The 13993-nt window shown below is 43.5% G+C and overlaps 1 protein-coding gene across 1 annotated transcript in view; it reads left to right on the forward strand.

The window, feature by feature from the left end:
- SLC16A5 (solute carrier family 16 member 5) overlaps window positions 1–13993 on the forward strand; it is a 47261-nt gene that overhangs the window by 15404 nt on the left and 17864 nt on the right. Inside the window, exon 2 of the mRNA XM_075347485.1 lies at window positions 8668–8811. Coding sequence (XP_075203600.1) covers window positions 8668–8811 — 144 coding nt within the window. The remainder of the gene's footprint in view (window positions 1–8667; window positions 8812–13993) is intronic.

Here is a 13993-nt window from a genome sequence, read left to right on the forward strand (position 1 = left end):
GAAATGGTTTTCCAACAGTCTTGAAGGAGTTCCCAGAGATACTTAGCACTTGTTGGCCCTTTTGCCTTCACTCTGCGGTCCAGCTCACCGCAAACTCTCAATTGGGTTCAGGTCTGGTGACTGTGCAGGCCAGGTCATCTGGTGTAGCTCCCCATCACTCTCCTTCTTAGTCAAATAGCCCTTACATAACCTGGAGGTGTGTTTGGGGTCATTGTCCTTGTTGAAAAATAAATGATGATTCAACTAAACGCAAACCGGATGGAATAGCACGCCGCTGCAAGATGCTGTGGTAGCCATGCGGGTTCTGTATGCCTTCAATTTTGAATAAATCCCCAACAGTGTCAGCAGCAAAGCACCCCCACACCATCACACCTCCTCCTCCATGCTTCACGGTGGGAATCAGCCATGTAGAGTCCATCTGTTCACCTTTTCTACAAAGACACGGTGGTTGGATCCAAAAATCTCAAATTTGGACTCATCAGACCAAAGTACAGATTTCTACTGGTCTAATGTCCATTCCTTGTGTTCTTTAGCCCAAACAAGTCTCTTCTGCTTGTTGCCTGTCCTTAGCAGTGGTTTCCTAGCAGCTATTTTACCATGAAGGCCTGCTGCACAAAGTCTCCTCTTAACAGTTTTATTCTAGAGATGAGAGGTGTGTCCAAACTTTTGATCTGTACTGTATATTCATTACACACAGAGTGATCTATTTCATGTGTTTATTTCTGTTAATTGTGATAATTATGGCTTACAGCCAATGAAAACCCAAAAGTCATTATCTCAGAAAATTAGAATTATATACAGTAAGACCAACTGAAAAAATGATTTTAAACTCAGAAATGTTGGCGCCTACCAAAAAGTGTGTACAGTAAATGCACTCAATACTTTTTCGGGGCTCCTTTTGCATGAATTACTGCATCAATGCGGCGTGGCATGGAGGCGATCAGCCTGTGGCACTGCTGAGGTGTTATGGAAGCCCAGGTTGCTTTGATAGCAGCCTTCAGCTTGTCTCCATTGTTGAGTCTGGTGTCTCTCATGTTTCGCTTGACAATACCCCATAGATTCTCTATGGGGTTTAGGTCCGGCGAGTTTGTTGGCCAATCAAGCACAGTGATATTGTGGTTATTACACCAGGTATTGGTACTTTTGGCAGTGTGGACAGGTGCCAAGTCCTGCTGGAAAATGAAATTTCCATCTCCAAAAAGCTTGTTGGCAGAGGGAAGCATGAAGTGCTCTAAAATTTCCTGGTAGATGGCTGCGCTGACTTGGGCTTGATAAAACACAGTGGACCTACACTATATGTTAATCCTCCTGCATTCTCTATGGTGTGCTTCCTTTTCTTAATACCGCACTACGCCGCCATTGCCGTTATTGGCGGCGTGTGCACTTTTCTACAGTAATCATTGTCTTCATTAAAATGGCAGTGGAGTCAGTGCATGTGCAAACCGCGATCTCTGGCACCATTTCCCCCCCCCCCTCCCCCTTCATTCACTGTTTGAGACAGCTTACAGCAGGATGAATCTGCTTTTCACAACAGGTCCATAGTCAATGAATGGAGCACAGGTGGAGTATTCGCACATCCAATCTATTGGGCTAACGTTGGGTCTCAGCAGTTGGACTGCCAGTGATCAGCAAGTATCACCTATTTTGGAAATAACCCTTTAATTGTAACAGTGGCCAGAAGTACAAATAGGCATTTATGCTAACAGAAGTTGCTTATGCCATAGCATTGTGGGCAGGAGCGGACACCAACCGAACAGGCCCCTATGCAAAACAATATATGGGCCTGTTTCAGTCCAATAGCTCATTATAATGCACAAATCCACCTCTCTTAGTGACAGTAGTGCCCCCCCTTATCTCTAAGGCCCCTGTGCGGCTACACCCATTGAGCCAATGCTATGCCTGCCCCAGAATATAGGGTCAGGAGCCAGAACATGCCCTTTCAATGATCACTTTGCTGCTACATCAACAGTGGAAAGGTTTTAATAGAAACAGATAGTTCAGATAAATGGTTTTTCCTATACATGATCTGTGGTAAAGGTTGCTGAAAAACAAACTCTTGAGCAAATACAGAAGAAAGGAACTACATAAACCTTCCATGGGAGGGACAGAAGGTTAAAAGAACAGAACGTCCACAAACCTAGCATGATCAATGATATTTATAAAACACAGAGCAGACTATAAAGGGTTCTCTTGTCATGGAAAGTGATGGCATGTTGTTGCAATATATCATTATCTGATAATTGACCCCTCCAGGTATCAGGCACCCTCATAATGCCAAGAATTAAGGTACAATGTGTGCTTTAGTGATGTACCAGTTCAAGACAGGACCATTTATACAGTATAGCACAAAAAATGAGTACAACGCTCACATTTTTATAAATATTTGATTACATTTTTTCATGGGACAACGCTGGCGATCTGACACTTTGATACAATGTACAGTAGTCAGTGTACAGCTTGTATACCAGGGTAAATTTAATGTGCTCTCTAAATAACTCAACACAGTCATTAATGTCTAAACCGCTCGCAACAAAAGTGAGTACACCTCTAAGTGAAAATGGCAAAATTGCACCCAAATAGCCATTTTTGCTCCATGGTGTCATGTGATTAATTAGTGTTACAAGGTCTTAGGTGTGAACTGGGGATCAGGTGTGTTACATTTAATGTTATTGCTTGCACACTCACTTAAACTGGTCACTGGAAGTTCAACATGGCACCTAATGGCAAAGAATTCTGTGAGGATCTGAAAAAAAAGAATTATTGCTCTATGTAAATGTAGCGCCCCTGAAGCCATCAGGGTGCTACAATGTTCTACATCCCTACAAGGATGCAGGGCCTACCCCCTAGGGCCCCGGAAGACCAGTGCCGGTAACACACAAAAATCCCAGGTAATCCCAGTTTTCTCCCTGCTCTTTGCACATGTAGCTGCAGTACACATCGGGTAATTAACCTGATGTGTACTGTAGCTAGGAGTGCAGGGAGCCAGCACTAAGCAGTGTGCGTGGCTCCCTGCTCTCTGCACATGTAACACAGCGACGCGTGTCGTTATGATCGCTGCTGCGTCTGCTGTGTTTGACAGCTAAGCAGCGATCATAACAGCGACTTACAAGGTCGCTGTTGCGTCACAGAAAATGGTGACTTTTAACAGCAACGTCGCTGTCGCTATGTCTGAACCCAGCTTTAGGAGTCTAGTGTTACAGTTCTTGTTGACTCATGTAATTGCCTTGGCCACTGAAGGTCAGACACCCAGACAAATCAATTATGCAAACCTCCCATTGTATTACTGTATGTGAATTGCTAGATGTGATATAACTTAGCTGTCTCTCCCTCCTCTCTGGATATTTTGTATACGGCTTGAAATCTAGCCAATAAGAGTCCAGTCTTATTCACCAGTCATGAAGGCCCCAATGGTCTGAATGGAGAGCTGAGAGGTATAAGAAGGAGGACTGTGCATTGCCCGGGTAGACTCTTGCTACATGCTACCAATCTAGGACCTGCGGATCCGATTGGCAAGCCATAACCAAACCTGTATTATAATACCATATGGACTTCAGTATCGAATGCAAGGATTTGGCTGAGATATCAAAGACTACCTAAGGAAGGAATCCAGCTTGGGACAATCCAGTCACCTGACTACAGGCTTTGCGGTCCTCGGACAGCTTCCTAAACCTGGCATTATTCCATTCTCGGTGGGTACCCGCCGAAAGCTGGGTGCTGCTGGTTTGGAGCAAGTAGCCCTGGAAGCTCTGAGGCACAGATATTCTAATCCCTGGTGAGCCAGCGAAAGGGTGAGAAACTGTTGCCAGTTACATTTTGTGGTTTTGCTGGTTATGTGCCATATGCCGTTAATTGTTTGGGGATCCAATAAAGTCTTAATATTGTGATTCCCTTATCCTGTGTTATCTGAGTAGTGTTCCGCCCACGGTTACGGAGGTCGGGCGTTCAATTGGGATGAGCACTGGGCCATGCTGTCTTTCTAAAGGCGGCCGGGCCAGCGGCATGAGACGTGCGCACGTTGCTTTTTTGAACGCAGCGATTTGGATGCTAAAATTTCGTCCCAACTCCCTGCGTTCATAAAAGCGGCATGTCCATTATTTCTGCGTTCTGGATGCAGCTCCCACTCTGTCTATGATGGGGGCAGCAGCCAGAGCGCATGAAATCGCCTTTTTTTAACAAATATACTGCATTCATTCTGCAGCGATTTGAAGCGCACATGTGCTGTCAAATCGCTGCAGAAGAATCAACAGTTACGTGCGCATGAGCCCTTACACTGCCTTGGTCTGAGCATAAATTAAAATCTAAACTTTACAAGCTACTATCTCCACAATGGAAATAAGCAAATAAAAAGCTGAGTAGCCCCTATTACATGACGTGGCCACCTTTTTGACCAAAGTTTTCATGTTGAACTGATTGAACACACGATGTAATACTGGCTGCAGAGTTAAATTAAAACACTGGTGTGTTTGCTATTTGTTTGTGTTGTGTGTTTTTTTTTTTTTGGTTTTTTTTTCTGTTTGGCACCTAATGAGTTATCGGACAGTTTTTTTCAGTGGGACCATGCACTTCTTCCTTCTGTATAATGCTGACAAATCATAAGCAGCTGAGGAAAATGGGCCGCACCATAAGTTAGAGCAGGTTTCTCAGTGTGTGAGGTGTAATCAATCATGTCTGTTGCGCTCAAGTAACTTGTACTCTTTTATACTCGCTCTGCAGTCAGATCAGAGCTGTCATAACATCTCACACAGGGGCAGCCTGTGTTAACACTTTTACAAGTTACTTGAGCACAATGGTCATATTTGTGATTACTGACAAATATCCAGACAGGCAGTGTGGGGGAAAGGGCAGTACAGCAGAGGTGACCAAGCCATGCTAGGAGAGGAGGAGACCTAATAAGCTGTAATGTTGCACCGTTAAACTCAGCTGTGCTACTCCTTCCCCCACACTGACTCATTCAGGAGGCTAGACCAGGAGATCAGAGCTGTATCAATACATCTCAATGAGTGTTTGTTTTTGTTTTCTTACCTGATTATAATTGGGCAGTTAGTACAGGGAGAAGTATATGCCCTGAGTGAAAACTGTCAGTACTCACTTGGACTAAAACTCTCCCAAGTTTTTCTTCTTTAAAATATTGGAATTGTCATTATATAGAGCACTGTGTACTTATAATTTGCTTATTTTGGCCTACCCAATTCATTTTTCTGTTTTCTCTATGACCTTATCAAATGTATCTTCCATACCATTACTACAGGATTTTTTAATTAATGCTATTCCCTACAATTTGTTTTTTTACCTTAGGTGGGACTGTCGTACGATTTAATTTTTTGGATCTCATGCAGAGTGTGAATGCACAAAACCAGATTGTTACTTGCACATATGCAAAGAAACCGCGGGGAACACTATGCTAAGAGCTGATTCATGTCACCCTAAACATATTAAACATCCCAGTAGGAGAAATAAGGAGCGCCAAATGTAATTGTTCAGATGAAAACCGTTTTTTTTTTTTTTTTTTTAGAGAAAAAAAAGAAATATGTTGGAGATTCTCAGAGGGGCTATAAAAAAAAAATCTATTAAATAGAGCTATTGACATAGTGGATAAGAAATCTAGGAATTAATTAATTAATACATAGAAAAAGAAATATTAAGGAACAAAATACTAAACCTGTTTTTGTAACCACTGATATAATCAGATTCTAAATATTGTAAAAAAAAAAAAAAAAAAAAAAAAAATTTTACCTATGCTGCGAAGTGATGAATTTTTAGAAAACAATATGGAGAATTGGTGTTTTTTTTGGTTTTTTTTTGTTTTTCTCCACTAAAAAATTCCCTACACTAGCCAATATTCTGTCTCCCAGTTTAGTCTCTCTTGATTTAAATGCTGATAGAAACAAATTGCTTTCACCAGCTGGTTTTCACAAATGTGGAACAAATAAATGTGGTTCTTGTTTATATGCGAAACAAATGTATAAAGTTCAATTAAAAAGTCAGAATTATTATCATGAGATAAATCAATTCATAAACTGTGGTAGTAATTTTGTGGTGTACTGTGTTCATTATAAAATATGATATCAATTATGTTGGTTGTACAACTAGAAAATTAAAACAAAGGATTGGGGAACATTTGAGGGACTAATGTTGATGCAGTAAACCCCTCAAATGTTTTGAAACATTTTTTACAGACGCACAAAGGAGATGTTTTGAGGGTTTTTTTGCTCTGGAAAGATTTTTTTTTTCATCAAAAAGAGGTGATAAAAACACTTTACTCAATCGTGAAGCCTATTGGATATTATTGTTGGAATCATACCCTTACGGCCCTGTCACACACAGAGAACTCTTTGGCAGATCTGTGGTTGTTGCAGTGAAATCATGGACATATTGTTCCATTTGTACACAGCCACAAACCTGGCACTGATTGTCCACAATTTCACTGCAACCCCAGATCTGCCGCAGATTTATCTCTGTGTGTGACAGGGCCTTAAGGGTAAGAATAAACGGACGGATCTACCATTGTAATATTTGTATTTTTATTGGGTTTTTTCATGTTTTTATTGTGCTTTTGATACATGTATATGTACCGCCCCGCGCTCGGTTGCAGCCGAGCCGCTCGGATCCGGGCTCTTTGGTGGGTGGCTCGAGCGCCTCCGGGTCACTTCGCTCTGAAAGGGGGTGCTGGCGCTTTTGGTGGGGGTTAGGTAGGTGGGCTGTTGTCTTCAATCGGGACTTTGGTGGGAAAGGATCTATAGTCCAGACTGCAATCAGTTAATTAACGCAGTCCAGTGGATTCTGGACCTCGTTTCAGGGTCTGAGTACCCCCTGTGTGCTCTGGTTTCAGAGTCGGTTCCCCGGGTCGGTACCGGCGGACCAATACCCTGCCCCGGTCCACCACGGTTCCACTGAGCCGTCTTCCCGGCTCCTGCAGGCTAAGGCCACCATTTGCCTCCTAGCCAAAGGTGCCCGGGCTCCAACCCCAGCACCTGTCAGACTCCACTCCTCAACACTCAAACTCCACTACCAACTGCTCACTCCTAACTCAGTGTTTCCTGCCTCAGGCCCTCTGAACTCCTTGGCAGGCGTGGCCAACTGCCTGGCTCCGCCCCTTGGTGTGTCTATCAAGCACTGAGAGAGGCGACTAGGTTTTAATGGTTGGCTGATGACACCTTTTGGGGGAGAGGTGTAGTGCGGGGGTCTATCTGTGACTACCTGGCTAGTCCAGGGCGTCACATATAAACTGCTTTTTGTTAGAAAAGGGTTACAATTTTATGAGTGGGTGTGACCCCTCGCTGTTCCCTTTAAATTCTCCAAACACCAAACCAGTATAGGTTATGATTAAGGGGGAATACCAGGTACGTGTGTGTGTGTGTGTGTGTGTGTGTGTGTGTGTGTGTGTGTGTGTGTGTGTACACAAGTACATACTGTATATAGATATAATCACAGTAATGTCTATATCACATTCATCTCTACTGTACTTTATAGTACAGCTCTTTTTTATATGTTTCGTCAGATAATTTTTGTCCATACAGTTTAATAAAACGGAAGACTAAAATAAAAGACTATGCATTGGTAAAGGAGAATAATTAGCATTTCTAAGCAAAATGCAATAAATGGAATACTAATACCATTACGTAGATAGTTGGTGGTATAAAGCTGGTGTAATACAACATCCCTCGACCCTGACATGTTTCACCCTGCTTCTTCGCCGAACTATTCACCTTTTATCAATGCGTAGTCTTCTTTCCATACCGCACCATCCTGCACTTATCCCTTCATACCTTTCCTGGGTTTTCCCATTCACACTAAGTATGCTAAATTTTTTTTTTTTTTTTTTTAATACCATTTCATATATATTTTTAATATGGATAATGATGCAGCATTGACTACTGGTACTGGTAGTGACTCACTTTTTTTTATTATTATTTTTTTTTTTTTTTTTTTTTTTACTGCACACCACAATGATTGTTTTTACGAATTAATTTTGTCTGGCTAATCAGTCCTGTACCATATTTCTTTGCACATTTGTGCAATTTATTGTGCCTGTTACTTTCAGCGCCCTATGTCCCTGATTTACACTTTAGCACTGACTATCAGACTATCACTATTAGATCTGTACTTTTTTTTTTTTTTTTTTTGTTTTGTTTTGTTTTTTTACAAGGCTGATCTATATGACATGTTTAAAAAGGTTTGTTTGCTATTACCATCGTACTGTCTTGTTACCTATGTAACGCATGTACCAAAATACTTTACAGGAGTTGTGATCATGTCCCCGGTCGTTTAGGCATCTTTGCAGATATTAATTATTTTTTCTGTATTTTTAAAAATCTTTAATAAAAACGTAAGCTTTTACTTTCAATACTTCTGAGCAAACAAAATCCCTGTATGTTTGTGTTTATTAGTTATGGCTCTTGTATTGTGATGGAAAGAAAAAAATCGCTTAATCCTTAGGATATAAAACAATGAGCGCAGTATTAAGTGCTGGGGGTTAATGCACATTCCTTAGGGGATTATACCTGGTATAACAAGGATGAGGAAGATTTTAAAGAGGCGCCTACGTAATTCCAAATCAACATTATACTTAAAATTATTAAACTAGAAACTTCTATCCACTTTTTAGGCAAGTTGTGTTGAGGTCTCTATCACAAATACAATAGTATCTTGATATTTCTTTTCCAACAGGTCCATTATGCAGCATTATGGTAGAAAGATTTGGCTGCAGAGTATCGGTAATGGTTGGCGGCCTCTTATGTGGCATTGGGATGGTCACCAGCTCCTTTTCTCAAACTATCGTTCACCTTTACCTAAGTGCTGGAATTGTTGGAGGTGAGTTCTTCAGAAATGTATCTACTACATTTACTACCACATGTGTTTTCTTCATAATTTATGCTGACGGAATGCATTTTATCTAGTGTACTTTTTTAATGAACTCTATCTTGCCCTAGATCCAATAATTTAAAGGATTTGCTAACAACTAGGGCAAACCCCCTCTCATTCTCCATGTTTCGCCCATTAAAATAAAAAAGCTTATACTTTCCTCCCATGCCAGTGCTATTTCAGCAGTGTTTGCACTTGCTCTCGCGAGGTTGTGACATCACGCAAGTAATGCACCCAGGGCTGCCACAAGGAATATCAGGGCCCTATACTGGCAACATTTTCGGGTCCCCTTGAGACTCTGCCCTAGCTCAACCTCCACCCAATAAATATTAGAGGCTGATGCGGGCTGCATACACAATAGAGGCTATGAACTGCATACATTAATAGAGGCTGCAAGCTGTAAATAGTGTATACACAACTGCACTATACTGTACACATCTCCATACTATACTCATAGTATATACAGACCCCGTAATATAGGATATAGTGTGGACCTGTATATATAGTATGGTGCTGTGTATGAGCCAGAAACCGTAAGACAAGCGCACACAGATTATACTCGCCAGGAGCTGAAGACAGAAGATTCAGAGGGCTGCGGTACTGGCGTGCACGGCTGTGATTGGAGGATCCTCTACTTGCTGTGATTTCCCTCTTCTTCCGGTGAGTTGCATTTTTGTACTATGCATGACAGCCTATTTAGCGCATGCGCAGCGCAAACCTTACAAGTAACAGAGGGCGGGTCGGCAGTGTCTGAAGTCACTGAACATGTCAGACCGGCCCCCTGCTTCAGTGGCCTCGGCAATGACTGACTAGAGTGGGGCCTAATGAAGAGGTGGATTGGGGCCTGGGAGGCGGAGTGAGACCTGGTGACGTGATGGGAGGGCTGTGCTCAGAGCTTAAGTGTAAAGTAATTATCCCAGGCCCCCCAATTCACCGGGCCCCATACAGCAACAAGGGTTGTAATGCTCTGATGACAGCCCTGAACGCACCCAATCACAGCCGGCTTTTTTCTCCCCACCTTTGGACATATGAGTTATCAACAGGAAGTGAAATCTGCAGCTGGCCACTCACTTCCTGTTGATTACGCATACATCTGAAGGAGAGGAGAGAGAAACCAGCGGTGACTGGGTGTGGGACTCGCATGATATGTCAACCGTATGACCACGAGCTCCGATACAGCTAGCATGGGAGGCGAGTATAAGCTTTTTTTTTTTTTTTTATTTCAATGGGGTCAAACATAGTGAATTAAAAGGGGTTGTTCTGATAGTAGACACCCCCTATAAGGCCTTAATCAGTTTATATGGGGAAGCTCTGTGACACAAAAACTGAACTAGACTGCAGTTAAGATAGCTTATATAAGTAGTACAAACATTTTGCACTTATTAAGATAAAAGGAAAACTTTTGTTTCAAAGGTGGACATTGTTTATAGTGTAAAGTACTGACTCACTAGTTAGCCATGTAACTTGCATTCTAGACAAGTCTATTCCATTTGTAGGAAAGTGATTTTCATGTTTTTCGAAGGAACAATATTTCCCCCACCTTTAAGGGAAAACCATATTCTACCCAGACTGTATTCATCGCTGTTATGATCTGGTCACCGTGGATGATCAAAAAAATCCCATCAGCAGAAAAAACACGAGTAGTTGGAACCTGAGCTGACTGCAATCCCCTATTTGTTAGACCACACTAGAAGTAGCCGTGGAGCGTTCCTAAACACACCTAGACACCACGTCACAGCTGGAGAAACTTACTACACCTCACTGATAGAAATGAGGAAACCTATCTTGCCTCAGAGTAGTCCCCAAAGGAATAGCAAGCACCCAACATATAAAGCTAACGGTGATGTAAGAAAACACAATACACAGATAGAAAATACAGATTAGCAAAGGTGAGGCCCGACTTACTAGATAGAACAGGGCAGGACAGATAACTGATTGGTATGTTCCGCAGGGTTTTGCACTAACCACAATCTCCTGATAAGAAAAATACTGAGACCACACGGACTCTTTCCCACTATATCAGGTACTCTTGTAAATAATAGGAGAAACAAAAATACCAAATAAACCCCAAATACAAAAGTGCAAATAATCAAATAGAACAGGGAGAATATCCCTTTTCTTGCAGTGGGACCTGCAAAGGAGGAACCCCAATGCTCCTCAAAACAGAAAAACAATTCCTCTCCTTCAAGAAAAGACTTTAAGCAAAACAAAAAGAAAACCAAACACCCTAAAGGGGGCTTTACACGGTAGCGATATCGCTAGCAATTTCTAGCGATAGCGAGCGTGTAAGTACCCGCCCCCGTCGCGCATTCGATTGTTTGTGATTGCTGCCGTAGCGAACATTATCGCTACGCAGCGTCACACATACTTACCTTGTCGGCGGCGTCGCTGTGACTGCCAAACAATCCCTCCTTCAAGGGGGAGGGACGTTCGGCATCACAGCAACGTCACTAAGCGGCCGGCCAATGAAAGCGGAGGGGCGGAGCTGAGCGTGATGTAAACATCCCGCCCACCTCTTCCTTCTGCATTGCGGCCCGCGGCAGGTAAGGAGACGTTCCTCGCTCATGCGGTGTCACACATAGCGATGTGTGCTGCCGCATGAGTGATTTAACCACAACGCTAAACAACCCTTACCGATTTTTGAGTTTGGGACAACCTCTCCATGGTGAACGATTTTCACCATTTTTGAGGTCGCCTAAGGTCGCTGGTAAGTATTACACGCTGCGATATTGTTAATAACGCCGCATGTGCGTCACTAACAATGTGACTCCGACGATAAAACATTAACGATATCGTAGCGTGTAAAGCCCCCTTTAAGGTGTGGATCAGGCAATTAAGCAAATGACTTGCAAGTTATCTGGAAGCCAATTCAGAGACAGAGGAACAAGATCTATAACCGGCCCCAGCCAGCAGACACTGCTTTTCTATATAACCCAGGCTGATCTGCAATTGGGCTTCCCAAACTCCCAATTAACTCCCACAACTGTTGAGGCACATTCAGCTTCACCCCCAAGTCCTGAGCACCAGTGGGAGCTCCAAACCATCACCCCCTCGGATGACAGTCACAACACATGGCACTTCACTAAAGTGTAAGGGCTTGTTCACATGCTGCGTTTCTTTCACTCATTTATGCCTTACAACTATGCGCATATTTTATGTAGCATTTTTCTACCAGCAGAGTTTTTGGCTTTTTTTTTTTTTTCTGCAAAAAAAATCTGCTGCAAATACTCAGCGTGTGCACATGCCCTAAAAGCTGTATAGTGATGTGGTTGCAGTTACACCTGGTGTCTCTGCCAAATAATCAAATTGTCTCTCCAGTAAAGGAGACAAACTCTAGCACAGCGCCACCTATTGGAAGTAGCGATCCTAAAAGTCACAAGTGGATTTTCAACAATCCTTTGCAATATGACTCAGGATATATAAGCCAGATCAGAATCCCAATTTGCAGACACGGTGTCTCGGGGTGCTTGCCCCTCGTCAGTGCAAAGTATGGGGGTGTCTGATCTGGCTCATGAGAAAGCTATGTGGGGACCACGGGGGAACACTATTCTCCTTAGGCCTCCTTCACACTTCCGTGAAAAACACGCACGTGTGTTACGGGCCGTTTTTCGGGTCCGTGTCCCATTTTTGTGTCCGTTTTTATGGTCTGTGTGGCACCTGTGTGAATTGCGTATGCTAGCCGTGTTTGTGTGTAGAACGTCCGTTTGTGCGTGTGGAATTAACGTGTATGTGTACGTGGAATGTCCGTGTGTGTGATGCACAATGTCGTTTATAAATGTCGGCTGACAGCAGACAGAGTTGTGCGATGAGAATGAACTCGGGTGAACTTCACCCGACTTCATCCTCATACCGCGGCTCTGTCTGTGTCGAGTACTGATTAGCGGTCACCTGTGAAGGATTCACCGGTGACCGCTAATCCCCCAAGTGACTGAAGTTTCCCCCCCTCTCTCATACTCCCCGTTCCTCGATCCCCGGCGCGGCGCTGCACGGCATTCACACTGCTGTGGCGGCTTTTACTATTTTGAAAAAGCCGGCCGCTCATTAAACAATCTTCTATTCCCTGCTTTCCCCGCCCACCGGCGCCTATGATTGGTTGCAGTGAGACACGCCCCCACACTGAGTGACAGGTGCCTCACTGCACCCAATCACAGCAGCCGGTGGGCGTGTCTATACTGTGCAGTAAAATAAATAAATAATTAAAAAAAAAACGGCGTGCGGTCCCCCCCCAATTTTAATGCCAGCCAGATAAAGCCATACGGCTGAGGCCTGGTATTCTCAGGATGGGGAGCTCCACGTTATGGGGAGCCCCCCACCCTAACAATATCAGTCAGCAGCCGCCCAGAATTGCCGAATACATTATATGCGACAGTTCTGGGGCTGTACCCGGCTCTTCCCGATTTTGCCCTGGTGCTTTGGCAAATCGGGGTAATAAGGAGTTAATGGCAGGCCATAGCTGCCACTAAATCCTAGATTAATCATGTCAGGCGTCTCCCCGAGATTCCTTTCATGATTAATCTGTAAATTACAGTAAATAAACACACACACCCGAAAAATCCTTTATTAGAAATAAAAAACACACACCTATACCCTGGTTCAACAATTTTAATCAGCCCGAAAAAGCCCTCAATGTCCGGCGTCATCCAGGATGGTCCAGCGTCGCATCCAGCTCTGCTGCATGGAGGTGACAGGAGCTGCAGAAGACACCGCCGCTCCGGTCACCTCCACGCAGCAACTGAGGTGAGAAGCGCGATCAGCTGAGCAATCACTGAGGTTACCCGCTGTCACTGGATCTAGTAACAGCGGGTAACCTCAGTGACAGCTCAGCTGATCGCACGGCTGTCTTCATTTGCCGCGTGGAGCTGTCGGGAGCGGCGGTGTCTTCTGCAGCTCCTGTCACCTCCATGCAGCAGAGCTGGATGCGACGCTGGACCATCCTGGATGACGCCGGACATGGAGGGCTTTTTCGGGCTGATTAAAATTGTTGAACCAGGGTATACGTGTGTTTTTTATTTCTAATAAAGGATTTTTTCTGGTGTGTGTGTGTGTGTGTGTGTGTGTGTGTTTATTTACTGTAATTTACAGATTAATCATGAAAGGAATCTCGGGGAGACGCCTGACATGATTAATCTAA

This window comes from Anomaloglossus baeobatrachus, chromosome 5 (assembly GCF_048569485.1).
Source record: "Anomaloglossus baeobatrachus isolate aAnoBae1 chromosome 5, aAnoBae1.hap1, whole genome shotgun sequence".
NCBI classification, from domain to species: domain Eukaryota; kingdom Metazoa; phylum Chordata; class Amphibia; order Anura; family Aromobatidae; genus Anomaloglossus; species Anomaloglossus baeobatrachus.